Here is a 14,104-nt window from a genome sequence, read left to right as displayed (position 1 = left end):
TCAATACTTACTTGGAAGAATAACACAAATGGCACCCATTGATAATAACTATGAAATTGTTTCTCTTCAAGATCATTACCAAGACCCGGATGTGGAACATGTGTTCCAATTGGTTTGTTATATAATCCTGGCATCGTAAAAGTGTATGTTATCCAACAGAATGTGTTTATTACATGACCAGGCACTGAATCGTTTATGCATTGTATTGGATCCCCTAAAAATTAAACATACAATTTATAAAATTTACTATTAATTCTTCACCAGTTCCCTGTCCTTGTCAATGAATAAAAAGCTTATCAAAATCGAATCAATGTATAATAAAATAACATAGCGGAAGTTAATTATCGAAGCTCGATTAACTGGGCTTTACAATTTTTGCACTTTAAACTTCGTCCATCGAGTAATAAGTAAAGTTTTGAACTATGAACGTCAGAAGCTCACAATAAATGTAATACAGTGGACCTCCGCTAATCCGGCCCCTGTCTTTCCGGCGCCCCTTGTAATTCGAACTATTTTTTTTTATTCTCTATAATCCGACACTACCCTTCAAAACGTTTGTCGGATTATCGGGGGTCCACTGTACATTTTTTAAATATTTAAACAAATTTCATTCAAATCATTGTTTCTCGAAACTAAATATTTAATTCTAAATGTCCTGGGATTACAAAAATATGGCGCCCTGCCTATTACGCGACTAAAGTCTGATAATTGATTTAGAGTACAGCGTTATTAGATACTCGCGAAATATTTGACGCATGTGCAGCATACGTGAGCAAATGATTCATCACGCGACTAAAGAAAACAGAACGGTTGATGTGAGTGCTGACTATTGACATTATAGTACATAAACTGAGCATCGCCCTGTCTTTCCAAACAGTGAGCGGTATGCCAACACCTGAGGTAATTGCTTGGGTCAACTAGGGACACTTATCAAAAAAATATAGAGGCATTTATAAAAAAAAAGACATTGAATGTCAAATTTTCATATCACAAAATGTTTTACTTTTAATCCATTGTGATTTCACTGAACTTTTTCGTTTTTTGACTTTTTTCTTACGAATCTACAATGACAAGTATGACAACAACACTTTTGACATTTCAACACCGCCGCCATGATGGATTTGACCTAAGCAATTATCTCAAATGTTGGCACGCTTAAAATAGTTTGACGCTCAGTCTATGTAACTTAATGGTCTAAGGTGCTGACGGATTAAAACAGGCAAAAGAAAATATAAACACATCTGACAAATATATAAAACAGACCTCAATTAATTTTGATTAATTGTTTTTATTCATGAGACAAAACAGACCATCTGTGACCGTTATTATTCAATCAAAAAACATTTTATTGTTAATATTAAAAGTGATTACGAAATATCTCATACAATACATACCTATCAAATTATTAGCCGTAACAATAATACAACACAAGAATAATATCGCTGATGTGATCCGATAGTGACAACGAAATACCATATTATCAATAATAGCTTTATCGATTAAATATCGTACTTTAACAAAGCCGGCTAAAGCCGACACCATACCAAGTAGCGCCATATTGTTTCAAAATCTGCAACAACAAAAAATTTTTAATTAAATAAAACTGCAATTCAAGGCTATCAATTGATTTTTCCCTAAGTTTTTTATTTTTAAAAACATAGACAAACGTTTTTTTTTTTATAGTTTAAAAGTAGCAATCAACTTCTGATTAAATGGAAACCGGTTAAAGTATCGTCTTTGTAAAATTTATTACCTACAGCACCTTTGTGTATGTGTTTGTAATTATTTATTGAACCCACGCAGTCAGTTCTTTTTTTTTTTTTGTTCTATTGCATTTTTATTTTTGAAAAAACACTTTGATAAGCAACTGAATAAGACACAGAAATTAAAATACGTATTGAATATAAAAATAAGGTCAATTTAGATTGTATGATAAATAGTTTTTAATTTGCATAATATAGATTGAAGTAGTCGACGATTAATTGGTTAGATTTTTATTATTTTACTAGCTTAATACCCGCCCGCTTCGCATGACTTAAAAAAAAAAACCATCGCTGTATAGCCTCCACCTCTCTTGATCTCACTTATTCCCCTTCTATAATATTTGAAGGGATTGTTTTACATAGCTAAAATATATGCATAGTTTTCAATTTTTTTGTGTAAAATAGTCCATAATTCAATGAGTATTTCAGAAAAGATGGCCATGAATTGTTTTACATTTACTATTTTAAATTTGTACAGAAATCTTTAATTTATGGTTCAAACTGATGATCATAGATGGAGAAAATATATATATCTCTATAAATTATAGCTCATGTGTTATTCTGAAATATGAGCCATATTTTTGCACAGTTTCATTCAAATCCATTCGCTAGTTTTTGCGTGAAAGCATAACAAACAAACAAACAAACATCCTTACTTTCACATTTATAATATGTAGGGATTTTCTGTTTACTAGTCCTCAAGCGACTTGAAACAATTGATATATTTTTCCTTTCAGAAGAATATAAAATAATTTATCGCGTTTTGTAAGTCATCTTTGTTGACCTTTGCATAAAATTGATAAAAAGTTGTCTACAACGTGATTTATTTTGAAAAAAAAAAAAATTTATCTTTTATATTAAAGAAGGCAGAAAAGATATACAGTGTGTCGCATTTAAGATGAAGACACCCTCATATTTTCGTTATTTATAGGAATATCGATTTGAAATTTTACACAGTCATACAGGGTGATGGGTCACGTTTGTAAAGATACTTAATCGAAATCAAAATTTTAACACTGCCTACTACAAATTGACAAATAGGGCTGGTTCTTAATATTTTGTATAGCTTCAGAGATGGTTAGAGATATCGAAAAAAAAAAACTATTAGAAACAATTTCATAGAATATTTTTTTACGATATCGATTTTCGTTACCAAATTTGCATCTATAATATTTTCATTATTTTGAAGATACACAACCCCGCCGTTTCCGAGAAAAAATTTGTCAATATAAAAATTTCAAGTTTAAAAGATACATGATCGAATCTTGGCTCAAAATACGTATTTTTCAATTATCTTTAACTTTTCCAATTAATGTTATCAGCGAAAATCAATAGTTTTCCCAAAAAACCACCTTTTTTTCAAAATTTTTCAAAAAAACCTGTCAAAAAAGACCGTTTCAGGACAAATTTTTTGAATTTTTATTTTTGATGACATTAAGAACCCATCTCCAATAGTCACAAAGTGGGTCTCAAAAAAGTTTCTTGGCCAATTGAGGGTTTGAGCTAGTAATGAGTGATACGACATTACTTGAGAGTCATAACAATGGACACCTGTTTGATAACCGTTATTTCATTCGTAAACATACAAAAAGCACATGAATTTGAAATAATATACACTTTCTGACGACACACCAATGATTTAAGCAATTGAATATACTTTTCCGTGGATAAATCCTTCCATAATCTCACTAAACTCAAAAAATCACATAAACTATCTTATCAAAACAGCAATATTTCGTAAACAAAACTAATAAATTTTCATTACCATAACTAAACTGTACAAATTTATTAATTACATTTCTTTCTCTTAACTTAAAATTTATGTGAACATACCTTTTAGCTATAAATTTTTTTAAATTATTATATCCACAAAAGGCACTAAAGTTTATACATATATATATTTCACATAATTTTAATAAATTATTATTGCATTTAAAATTTATTGAATAATAATATTCAATGCACAAAACATAAGTTATTATTTTATGTAATAATATTTTTGTTAAATAATATTGCTTTCAGTCTTTAGTCTTTGGTCATATTATTGTAGGTATTATGACCGAACGACGACCATACAACAATAAATACATACATGCACTGATTATTTATTTCAAGTAACAATCACTTTAGAGTCCGTGTGTGTTGTAAAATGATTTTACCTCCTCTACTCTCTATAGAGTCTCTAAAAAAAAGATCTACATCACAACAGTAGTAGTAAATTACATTTGAATTTCATAATAATATATAACTGAATACTTGAAAGTATATTTGTTGTATACTCAGAATTTCGTCATCATAAAGTGTCATTTTAAAAAAGCAATTTACTTGGAATCTTGGAATCATTTCGTTACGGAATAATTTATTTATTTTTAAATCATGGTAGACATATTATAATTTTTGTCCTCTTTTTTGCCATTGACTCTGGTCTGTCACCATTTGAGTGTGTTTAAAAAAAATACAAAAGACACCTATGAAATAGGGTATGTTGACTAAGTTGTCCCTTCAGGTGAAGAATTCTCACATCACGAGAAAAAAGTGAAGTTAGTAAAAAGAAAAATTTAGATCTTGATCGTTTAAAATTCCTAATTAAACAAAGACGAAGATATAGGTTAGTGACGCCAATGCCCGATATCACCATAGAGAATAGATACATATAAAGCTTTGTTTTGCTAAAAGGAGATGACCAACAATCTTTGATTGTTTATAACTTCTTCGTTTTTTAATCAATTTTAATTTCACTTTCACATTTTGTCATGGCTTCAAGTCTAGTTTTACATTTTTATGCGTAATTTAGCGAATTCGACATCAGGCAGCTACCGTATTCTTTTACTAGGTAAACTTTACTTCAATTTAACATGGAAAGTGAAAATTAAATATTATTTTCCAGAAATTTTTGTTTAAACGAAAAAATTATCACTTCAGAAAAACCAATAGAGATTCGCCATAACTATTTTTGTATCTTGTTTGAAATATAGAAAATAATAATACTAATAATGGGGTTTAACCTCCATTTTTCAGACATTCATCTATAGCAGAGGCCACCCACATCATTATTTATAATATTTAATAATTTTAAACTATATTCGAATATACAATTAAATTTATAATGTGGCTGGAGTTGATTACTTCGTTCTTATCCAAGCGACGACAGAGTGTGATCAATTTAATGCCCCATGAATTATAATTGATCAGACTGCCGCGGCCTGGATTCGAACCCACAGCCTCTCAGTCAATAGTCAAACACAAAAAAGTGGTTGGTTTTGCGATTTGACTCTACTATGTTGGAAGCTTTTATTAAAGCTGTAAATTCGAATCTAAAACGAATATATTTTATTTTAAGAAAATAATTTAAATTAAATTTATGATAAAATATAAAATAAACGAACATGAATTATTTCAATCTAAAGAGATGTACTTTACATTCATTACAAATATTTTATATAAGACATGCTAATAGTCTTAACTTTTATTCTTTATTAGCTAAATATGATATTTTTAAGGTTGTACTATCACGTTATCCTCTAAATAAAGCTTGATTCTTTCTCAACTGTGTTTGTACACCGATAATTTTTTTTGTGTTTCTAAAAGCTTAAGTGTCGATATTGTAAAATTGAAAATGATCCAAAAGATTTGAAATTTTAATTATCAATTAATAATACTTTTACACATCTTTTGTGAAAAATTCTTATCGTGTCTATGTACGGTTTAGGAGAAATAAACTATCAAAGCCAGTGCTTTTACCGAAAAACAGCTTTTCATTTTTATGCACAGTTCTTAATTTTGATATGATTTTAAAGCTTAAAACTTGAAGAATATTGATACAAGTTTTTTATGTAAATGGTAAAACATTTTTTAAAAGCTCTTATTGGCTAAAAACTAACAATTATTACGACTTCTTCATATATACATCCAAGTAAAAAGAGCTGTTTTTTTAAATAATTAATTTAGCATAAACTGTACGGGGAATCGACTTGAAATTTATACAGAAGTCGTATTTAATACTCATTAATTGACATACAAAATTTAAGTTTTTGGTAAATCTTTCGTTCTGGTATCAAAACACGTTAAAGCTGGACACTCAGGCGTCAATTTTAACGCACGGTACACCTCTATTTAGTATGTAATCATAACATGCGTCCGTTTAAATTAACGTGTATTGTAAAAATGGTCTAAAACTTCAATTTTGCTTGTGAATAATCAACGGCCGATATCGTGCTCGATTTGCCTTAAGACGTTTTTTTTTTTTTTGTTTCTTCAGCATTCTTTGTTATCTTTTATAGAAAATATGTAAACATTATCTCTCATAAATTAATAACAAAACATTAAAATAATCGTAGAGTTGCAAAAAAAAATACACGGCGAATTATTTTAATGTATAAAGTAATTATTGTAACTGCTTTTCCAGTTTCCACAATTACAAAAAAATTTACGTTAATTTTGAGAATTTAGTAAAAAAAAATAGAACGATGCGTTTAAAAATTGCATAAACAATAAAATTCATTTTTAATTGGAATTTCTAAGAATTAAAATCATTTTTTTTATGAATGAGAATTAAGAAAAAAAAAAAACAATTACAGTAAAACTTGAATGATGTAAAAACCTCTTTAGATTAATAATTAAATTAAGAAATTAACACATGAGCATTTTGATCACGCTCGATTTAAAACATAAAACTATCTTTTATTTTTACGAAAGGAAAGTTGTAAAAAAAATATTAACTTCAGAAATTTTCGGATCTTTTCGTGTACTTTCGTTAGTTTAATATAAATCGTACTCAGTAAATTAAAAAAGCACTTCTGATATAAATATGACACGAGTGCTGACGGATTATATAGGAAATTTTTAGCATTTATTCTCCATAACTAAGCAGATTGTTGGAGAGAAGAAGATTTTAGAAACTTTTTTTAAACGACAATATTCAAATGATATTTGAAACTTCTTTAAATATTCATAATATGAGATTCCATTGACAGAAATAAAAAAGAAATACATGATAAGACAGTAAAAAATTTTTTAAGATATCTCTACAATGAAGTGATTGCATTTTTAATGAGATATATAATCGTGTGTTTTAGTATCTAAACTCTCTACAGAAGCACAGAAGCAATTTAATACTTGACTTCCAAGATCATTAAAGAATGATTAAGGAATACCTAATCGTAAATTTCATTATCAGCTTCTGGATTTATAGAATTCAAGGTCTATAATTATATTAAATTACATCCAAAATTAATGATAATATGCACAATTATCCCAAAAATTAATTTAATAAAATTGTAAGTAATTTTAATTACTTCAACTGTTAACACAGACTCTCAATATACTCCAATCATCTTCATCATCAGAGTTTCACCTCGGAGTCTGACGAAATAAGCTGAATTTTTGTACAAACCTTTATTTTGAGAGTACAAATATTGTCTCAAAAGTCACATATGGTCATGCGTGCGCGTCCTTAGATATTCAAGGTCAAACGTCGCGGAAATGTGTTTTTTTTGTGTGAATATCTCGTTTCTTCTCGAGCCGAGCGCTCCATATTCTGCACTCACCCTATTTCAAAAACGGTTCAACGTACAAAAAAAAGTTTCGATCAAAATTTGTAGAAAATTTTATGCTCTAGAACCTTTATAATGAATGTTAATACGATTGAAGGCAAACAAAACAAGATATTTACAATAAAACTGATTTTCGCGATCTTTGACCTTGAATATTTAACGACGCGCATCCGTGACCGTATGTGACTTCAGAGACAATATTTGAGACAGTCAAAATAAAGGTTTATACAAAAATTTAGCTTATTCCGTTAGATTCCGAGGTCGGCGCCACTTTTCTTTGACTAAGATGATCGGGTTAGTAATTGAATGTAAGAACTTGAAATGCAATGGACTCACTCTCTTTAAAGAATCATTTATATTACGTTCGTTGCTAATGACTAACTAACTCAAAGTGCATTTAATTAAAAGAAATAATATTATACTTTATTTTACCTAACTTCCAGATTTCATTGTGTATATTACACATAATCTAGACAGCGATAAAAATATACAAAGACATATACTCAGATAGAGATCGTTGCAAGATGGAATCTGATTGTTTTTTATGTAATGGACTGTTCATTACCGTGGTGTTAAAAGTTTATTCTCTTCACGAAGGAAGAAGATAAATTACTCTTTTTTTTTAAAAACATTCTTAAGAGTTATAATTATATCAATTTTGATTTATTTTTATTAATTTTAATTATATACAATTAATTTCTTTGATTTGTATATTAATTAATATGAACACAATTAATTTTGTTTGTAAATAGGTTTTTTCTTAGGTTTTTTAAAAAAGAATTTATTTCAGTTTTAAGTATTTTAACTATTTTAAGCACTGGCTTTAAACAAACAATGATAGTCAGTCATGGGGACTGTTGACAGAAGTGAAAACTTTGTTTTTTTTTTAAATTTTTAAATATATAAAAAAACTATTATAAACATTTAAAAAAAATTTTGACTAGGTTGGATTTCGAACGCAGGTTTTTTGAATGGAATTCCAGCAGCAATGACACTGGTCCAGCAGCAATGCCACTGTTGCGCCATTGAATTCAGATAGTTTATTTAAATTTTCGTGAATATTTGAGCTATCGACTTATTGCCACGAATGTATTAAATCCATTGTTGGATTCGTGAGTGAAATAAGTACGATTTTTCTTCGTATTTCTATATGAAAATGAGTAAAATTTTTGGTGGTCGTTTTTTTTCGTATTTAATGATTAATGAATTATTTTAATTATTTAATTTTAACTCATAATAATACGTAGGAGTTTCATCAACCATAAAGTTTGTACCCTGAGGTTTTATAATAAAACATGGAAATAATTAATAAGTTTTTATTCATTTACAACTTCTTTAATAACCATCATCCGTTTATTTAAAGCATTTCCTTAAATATTCGATGTTCTCTATCTCATTGTCGAACAAGTGATATTTACAAAAAAAAAAGCCCCCAAGAAAGTTTTCGCACTTGAAATATAGCTAAGAACACTCCCCGTTAAATTACGTTTCAAACGAAAATCCAAATCGGTTCATCCGTTTAGGCGCTACGATGCAACAGACAGACACACAGACAGACATTGCGGTAACTTATAACACTCTTTTTTGGTTCAGGGATTAAAAATGCATACATTATAATCATTCTGGAAAAACGTGAGAGGAATATCCTACTCCAATCAGGGACTCTTGTGGCTATATGTTGCATGGGCGTTTGGCTCATACTGGTTGGTGATACCCACAATACTTCTGACTGATTCAATACTGTAATATTACTTTTGCTAACAATATGTATCTGTCTCTATACCATACCAGCATTGTAGTAAACGCTATACATTTCTTAATGTGTCGAACGAATTTTCGAATTTCAAATGATACCTTTGAATCCTTTTCCGGCTTGGAAAATTCAAGTTAATTTTAAAATATACAACAACTTTACGAAGAGAAGGTTAAACTATAAGGTTGCTTTTACAACGGGGATTTTATTCAATCGTTAATATAATAGTTGTAATTTTTGTTGGTTGAGTAACATAACAATAGCATGTTAAAACATAATTTTTGTTTAATGAATGAAGAAAGATTGGTGACTTGAACTATGAATATTTTATCTTTTATGACTTTTTGTGTTCAATTACACTGTCATTACACATGCGTAAATCAAAAACAAATAACATCCATCGTATTATTATTATTATTATTATTAACATTAACAACTTTCTTGAATTACAAACTCTTGCGGTTTTTGTAAACAAAACCTCAACAACATATAAAATCAGTGTTTTATGAGATAATAAGAAACGTTATATTTCCATTTTTAATATTCTTAAATTTTTAATGCATTTAACATCTTCTCCGTAAACTTATTTTTTTTCTTTTAAAAATAGGGTACTTTCGATAGTGAAATATAAATTATGTTAAAATTTATGTAGAAATATACTTTTAAATTCTGATTTTCAGTCATAAAAGTTCATTATTGTTTTATTATATTAAAATTAAAAGTCGTAATCTGTATATCACTTGATCTAAAACATAAGCCGCCATGATGTGACATCATATAGGCAAAAATAATATGAATTAATTTATCAATTTGTTGAAAGCTTTCATAGTAATTGTAGGTTATGTTACCATCAACTTTATTATTATACATATAATAATTACATACACGACTGTTGTTTTTACCAATATTACGTCACCAAAATGGTTGACAGCGTTTTTGTGAGAATAAAAAAAGTTTTAATTTAATTTTATGGCAAGAAAGCGTGTTTATTTTAACGAAATATATTTTTTGTGACTTTTTATTAGAAAATCAACATTTTGAAGTACTCTTTCAAACATAGTAGAATACCTTTTAGAAGTATTGTATGCCTTCTCCACACTCTCGGGCACTCGCGAGGTAGCAGAAGTGTTTCGCCTACCCTCATCTTGTCTTTCGACGAGAGGGTCTCACTTCGGCGAACTTTGGTGAGCATATTCCACGAGAGTATCAAAATGTGCTTTCAGATGACATTATTAAAAATTATTTTAATCAGATTATTTAAAATGTCGTATGAAATGTCACATTCTTCTTTAATTGACTGAATAATAAAAATAGATCTAAGTCAATATGAGTCCATTGACTTCATGTGATGCATTAAAAAAATGCAATTATATACAATTAATTTTACTTAATAAACTTTTATACAGAAACAAATCTTTATTGTTTTTAACTTCCCAGTATAAGAAGTTATTGTAATGTGTCCGATTTTCGAAATCGAAATTTTCAACATAACTTTATACTTCATGGTCAGGACAAGGCATTAATACAAATTTGGAGAGGACAAGGCATTAACCAGTTCATTACGTACTAAGCTTTTTTAAATGATTAAATCATGGCATTTCAATAGATTTCATCTAAGTATTCAGAAATAAGAAAATCAAACATGATTCATTTTGAAATAACCTTTCTGGTATTTCTGATATTAGGATAAAACCAGTAAAAACTTTTATAGAATCTATCATTATTCATTTATGAAATTAACAAGAATTAAAATACACAATGACGTAAATTTAATAATTGTTGACAAAATTTGGCGTTCATATTTCCGCTTCCGTTTCATCAATGAATCTATTTATTAATATTAATAAAAATTTTTTTTATAATAATTTTTAACAATGTTAACAATAATATATGAATTATTTGAAATGGAATTTTAATGTGAATTGTAGTAAATTCTTGCAGAATAATTATATTCCTTTTGATTATTAATTTCAAGGTTAAAATATTTTAATCAAAATTTCTCATAAGATACCATCTGACTGTGCTGTGAATTGAGTCACTTAATGATTGTAGGTAATTATGTTTTATAAACTTTGGATGTGTAATTAAGTATTTAAGTAATAATATTTACTTTTATTAATGTTTATAAAAATTTTATAAATGCCTTCAAAAGTTACTGGACCATTTTAAAATGCATTAATTTTTTTTCAATATTTCCCGTAGTATTAAATCTGTTTATTTTATTACATTTTTGGGAATTCCCGAATGAGGTAAAAATATAATTTTTTTTGAATAAATTTATTTATATTTCAACATTTTGAATTTTTTATGCCACATTAAAAAGTGTTTCAAAATGTTGGTAGCCATTTTGGCGACGTAATATTGGTAAAAACAACAGTTGTACATGTAATTATTATATGTATAAATAAATTTGATGGTAACATAACCCACAATTACTCTGAAAGCCATCAACAAATTAATAATTAATTATTTTTGCCTATATGATGTCGCATCATGGCGATTCGTGTTTTAGGTCACGTGATATACAAATGAAAAATTACGACTTTTAATTTTAATATAATAAAACAATAATGTGCTTTTATGACTTAAAATCAGAATATTTAAGTATATTTCTTCATACCTGTATTTAAGCTACTCTCAGTTTCGTCTCGATTTTTTTTTAATGGGTCTTGACTCAAAAGAATTTCTCTGAATTACCAGCAGATGGTTATCGCAGGAATATTACTGTCTCGTGATTCGTTATTGGTACAGAAGAATGTGCGAAATTCCGGGATATTGTGTAACAGATAGGGGAAACACAACAGAACTTCCAGATCATTGTAATATTTCTCTTCTGAACCCTTTAAATTTTTATTGTGTTTAAGAATGAGCCATGGCAAACAATATTTTATTCCACTGATTGATTTCAAAAAGGATCACAATTCAAGGAATTACCTCTATAGATGTTTTACTAGAAAAATATTTAAAAATAATTGAATTCTTTTGAAATATCCCCCTCATAATTTTAATTTTATGATATATTGGCTAGCATAAAATACGAATATATCAACAGCACACACAAAGCCAGGACAATATGCTTGTGAACAAGTTTATGCTTGTCTAGATAGTAGTAGAAAAAAAGTATTAAAATAAAAATTGCCGCTATTACTAAAGAGAGAACTTCTCCTCTAAACATATAGCATATCCATATATATTTCGAGTAATAATAACGACACAACGAAAATATCCTACATAACCGGTTTTTTTGCTGCCTTCTTTATGCATAAACTCTAATAACTGTGTGTGCACTGTGCAATGTATAGTCTAGGGTCGGGGTAGTATTTGATAGTTATTTCAGAGACTGTAGTCAGACAATCTTGCCCTTTCACCCGTCGTCTGACATCTTTCGGAAATTATAGAATAAAATGATTTTTTCTTGTTTAAATTATTTTTTTCTCAATAAATGTTAAACTTGCCGCAATATTAAAAAGGCACACTGAGAGATGTGTCCGGTTTTGAAATTTTTTTAAAGGAACAAGTTATCAGATACAACATGAAATGAACGAACCCGGGTCTTTTAAACCGAATATCTTAAAGTTTTAGGTTCAATTCTTGGCCACTATGTTATTTTTTCCACTTCATGTAATGTGATTAATATAGCAAAAGCTATTCAAGGCTTGATTCTTTTTTTATATGAAATTGGACTAAGTCTTAAACAATTCTGTAAATTTAAGGGGGGTCTGCTCGATTATTTAAATAAATAAATTGTTTCAAAGTAGGCATATTTTTGGTCTTATGGGAAAACGGTGGATGGATCATATGTTTTCATAGATTTCTCCAAAACTAGTCGGTAGAAATTTAAAAAAAAAAAAACTATTTAAATTAAAGTTGAGACCTGAATAAATTATTGAAAACAAAAAAATCCGTTATGGCCGATTAATTAAGGATTTATGAGCCGATTAATTAAGGATTTTCAATTTTGATGGTGAATTAAGTTTTTACTTGACAATAAAAGACGAAAAGTAAGAATAAAATTGACATTTTTTTTCCTCGCAAATTTCCAGTCTTGATAACTATCAAATATTACAGTCTTGATAACTATCAAATATTACATCTGGCCCTAGACTTAAGAATATATGGAATATAAATACAAAGTCAAAATAAAAAAATCAAAAAATAATACCTAACTGACGTAGGTATTCGCACAAATCTTTTGGAGGCGTACAAAGAAACGTGAGAGATAAATACACTTATTATATTGTTAACTCTTTTTATTTGATGACAATTTAAAATTAATATTTTGTGTGGAAGAAGAAATGCAACAGAGAGTCACCAGGCACTCTCAATAGAATGGATTTTGGATAAAATATCAAACAAGCTAAGCTTGGAATATTGACTGCATTATATAGTAGAACCAATGAAGAGATCTCTGTATATCGATATTATTATTTATAAAAAAAATAATATGTTTGTATTGTTAGAATTCCGTTCCATTAGAAAGAATATTTCGAAGAAAGATTGTCGAATATTTTTATAAAAATAAATTCGACCTGTCAGCATCAATGCGAAAATTTCTCACTTTAAGAGTCTTTTATCTAATACATACTATATATCCTTTTTATACAGGATTTTTCAGCAAAGCTAGTCTAAGGCGTTTTTTTAAAGAGGAGTTATATGAAAACACAAGTGAAAACAAACAATTGACAAACAAGTTAATTGTTGAAATACCATGCATAGTCAGTGTTGATTTCTTTATCACATTACACATACAAACATGTGACACATACTTAACTAATAATCAAGTATAGTACATATTATAAAATTTCCGCCTAATTGGCGCCCTCACGGGTAAACAGTGATTTTTACGAAAAAATGTTTCGAACAAAAGTTGTTTAATTTTTGATAAGGAACATTTTTTACACTTAAACTTTTGTTCTATCTCTAACGGTTTACAAGATGGGTCCTACGGACCCAAGACCCAATTGACCTATGATGCTCATTTACGAACTTGACCTCACTTTTTACGTCCTGAGTACGCTGTAAAAATTTCAGCTCGA

The 14,104-nt window shown here is 28.5% G+C and overlaps 2 protein-coding genes across 6 annotated transcripts in view; one reads left to right on the top strand and one right to left on the bottom strand.

The window, feature by feature from the left end:
* Positions 1-14,104, top strand: part of LOC123290449 (dedicator of cytokinesis protein 3) — an 88,152-nt gene that overhangs the window by 17,368 nt on the left and 56,680 nt on the right. The gene's annotated exons all lie outside the window — the stretch shown is intronic.
* Positions 1-14,104, bottom strand: part of LOC123290568 (innexin inx3) — a 28,710-nt gene that overhangs the window by 2,578 nt on the left and 12,028 nt on the right. For 2 of the 5 annotated variants that reach the window (XM_044870805.1, XM_044870806.1), the window contains exons 2-3: positions 1,395-1,570; positions 12-214 (exon numbers count right to left, since the gene is read on the bottom strand). In XM_044870805.1, coding sequence (XP_044726740.1) covers positions 12-214; positions 1,395-1,557 — 366 coding nt within the window. In that variant the 5' untranslated portion in view covers positions 1,558-1,570. Of the gene's footprint in view, positions 1-11; positions 215-1,394; positions 1,571-1,753; positions 1,831-3,596; positions 3,653-14,104 lie in introns of those variants that run through there. The other 3 variants (XM_044870804.1, XM_044870803.1, XM_044870807.1) reach the window with 3 other exon arrangements.

This window comes from Chrysoperla carnea, chromosome 1 (assembly GCF_905475395.1).
Source record: "Chrysoperla carnea chromosome 1, inChrCarn1.1, whole genome shotgun sequence".
Taxonomy (NCBI): Eukaryota; Metazoa; Arthropoda; class Insecta; order Neuroptera; family Chrysopidae; genus Chrysoperla; species Chrysoperla carnea.
This window is presented reverse-complemented; position numbering and strand designations above follow the sequence as displayed.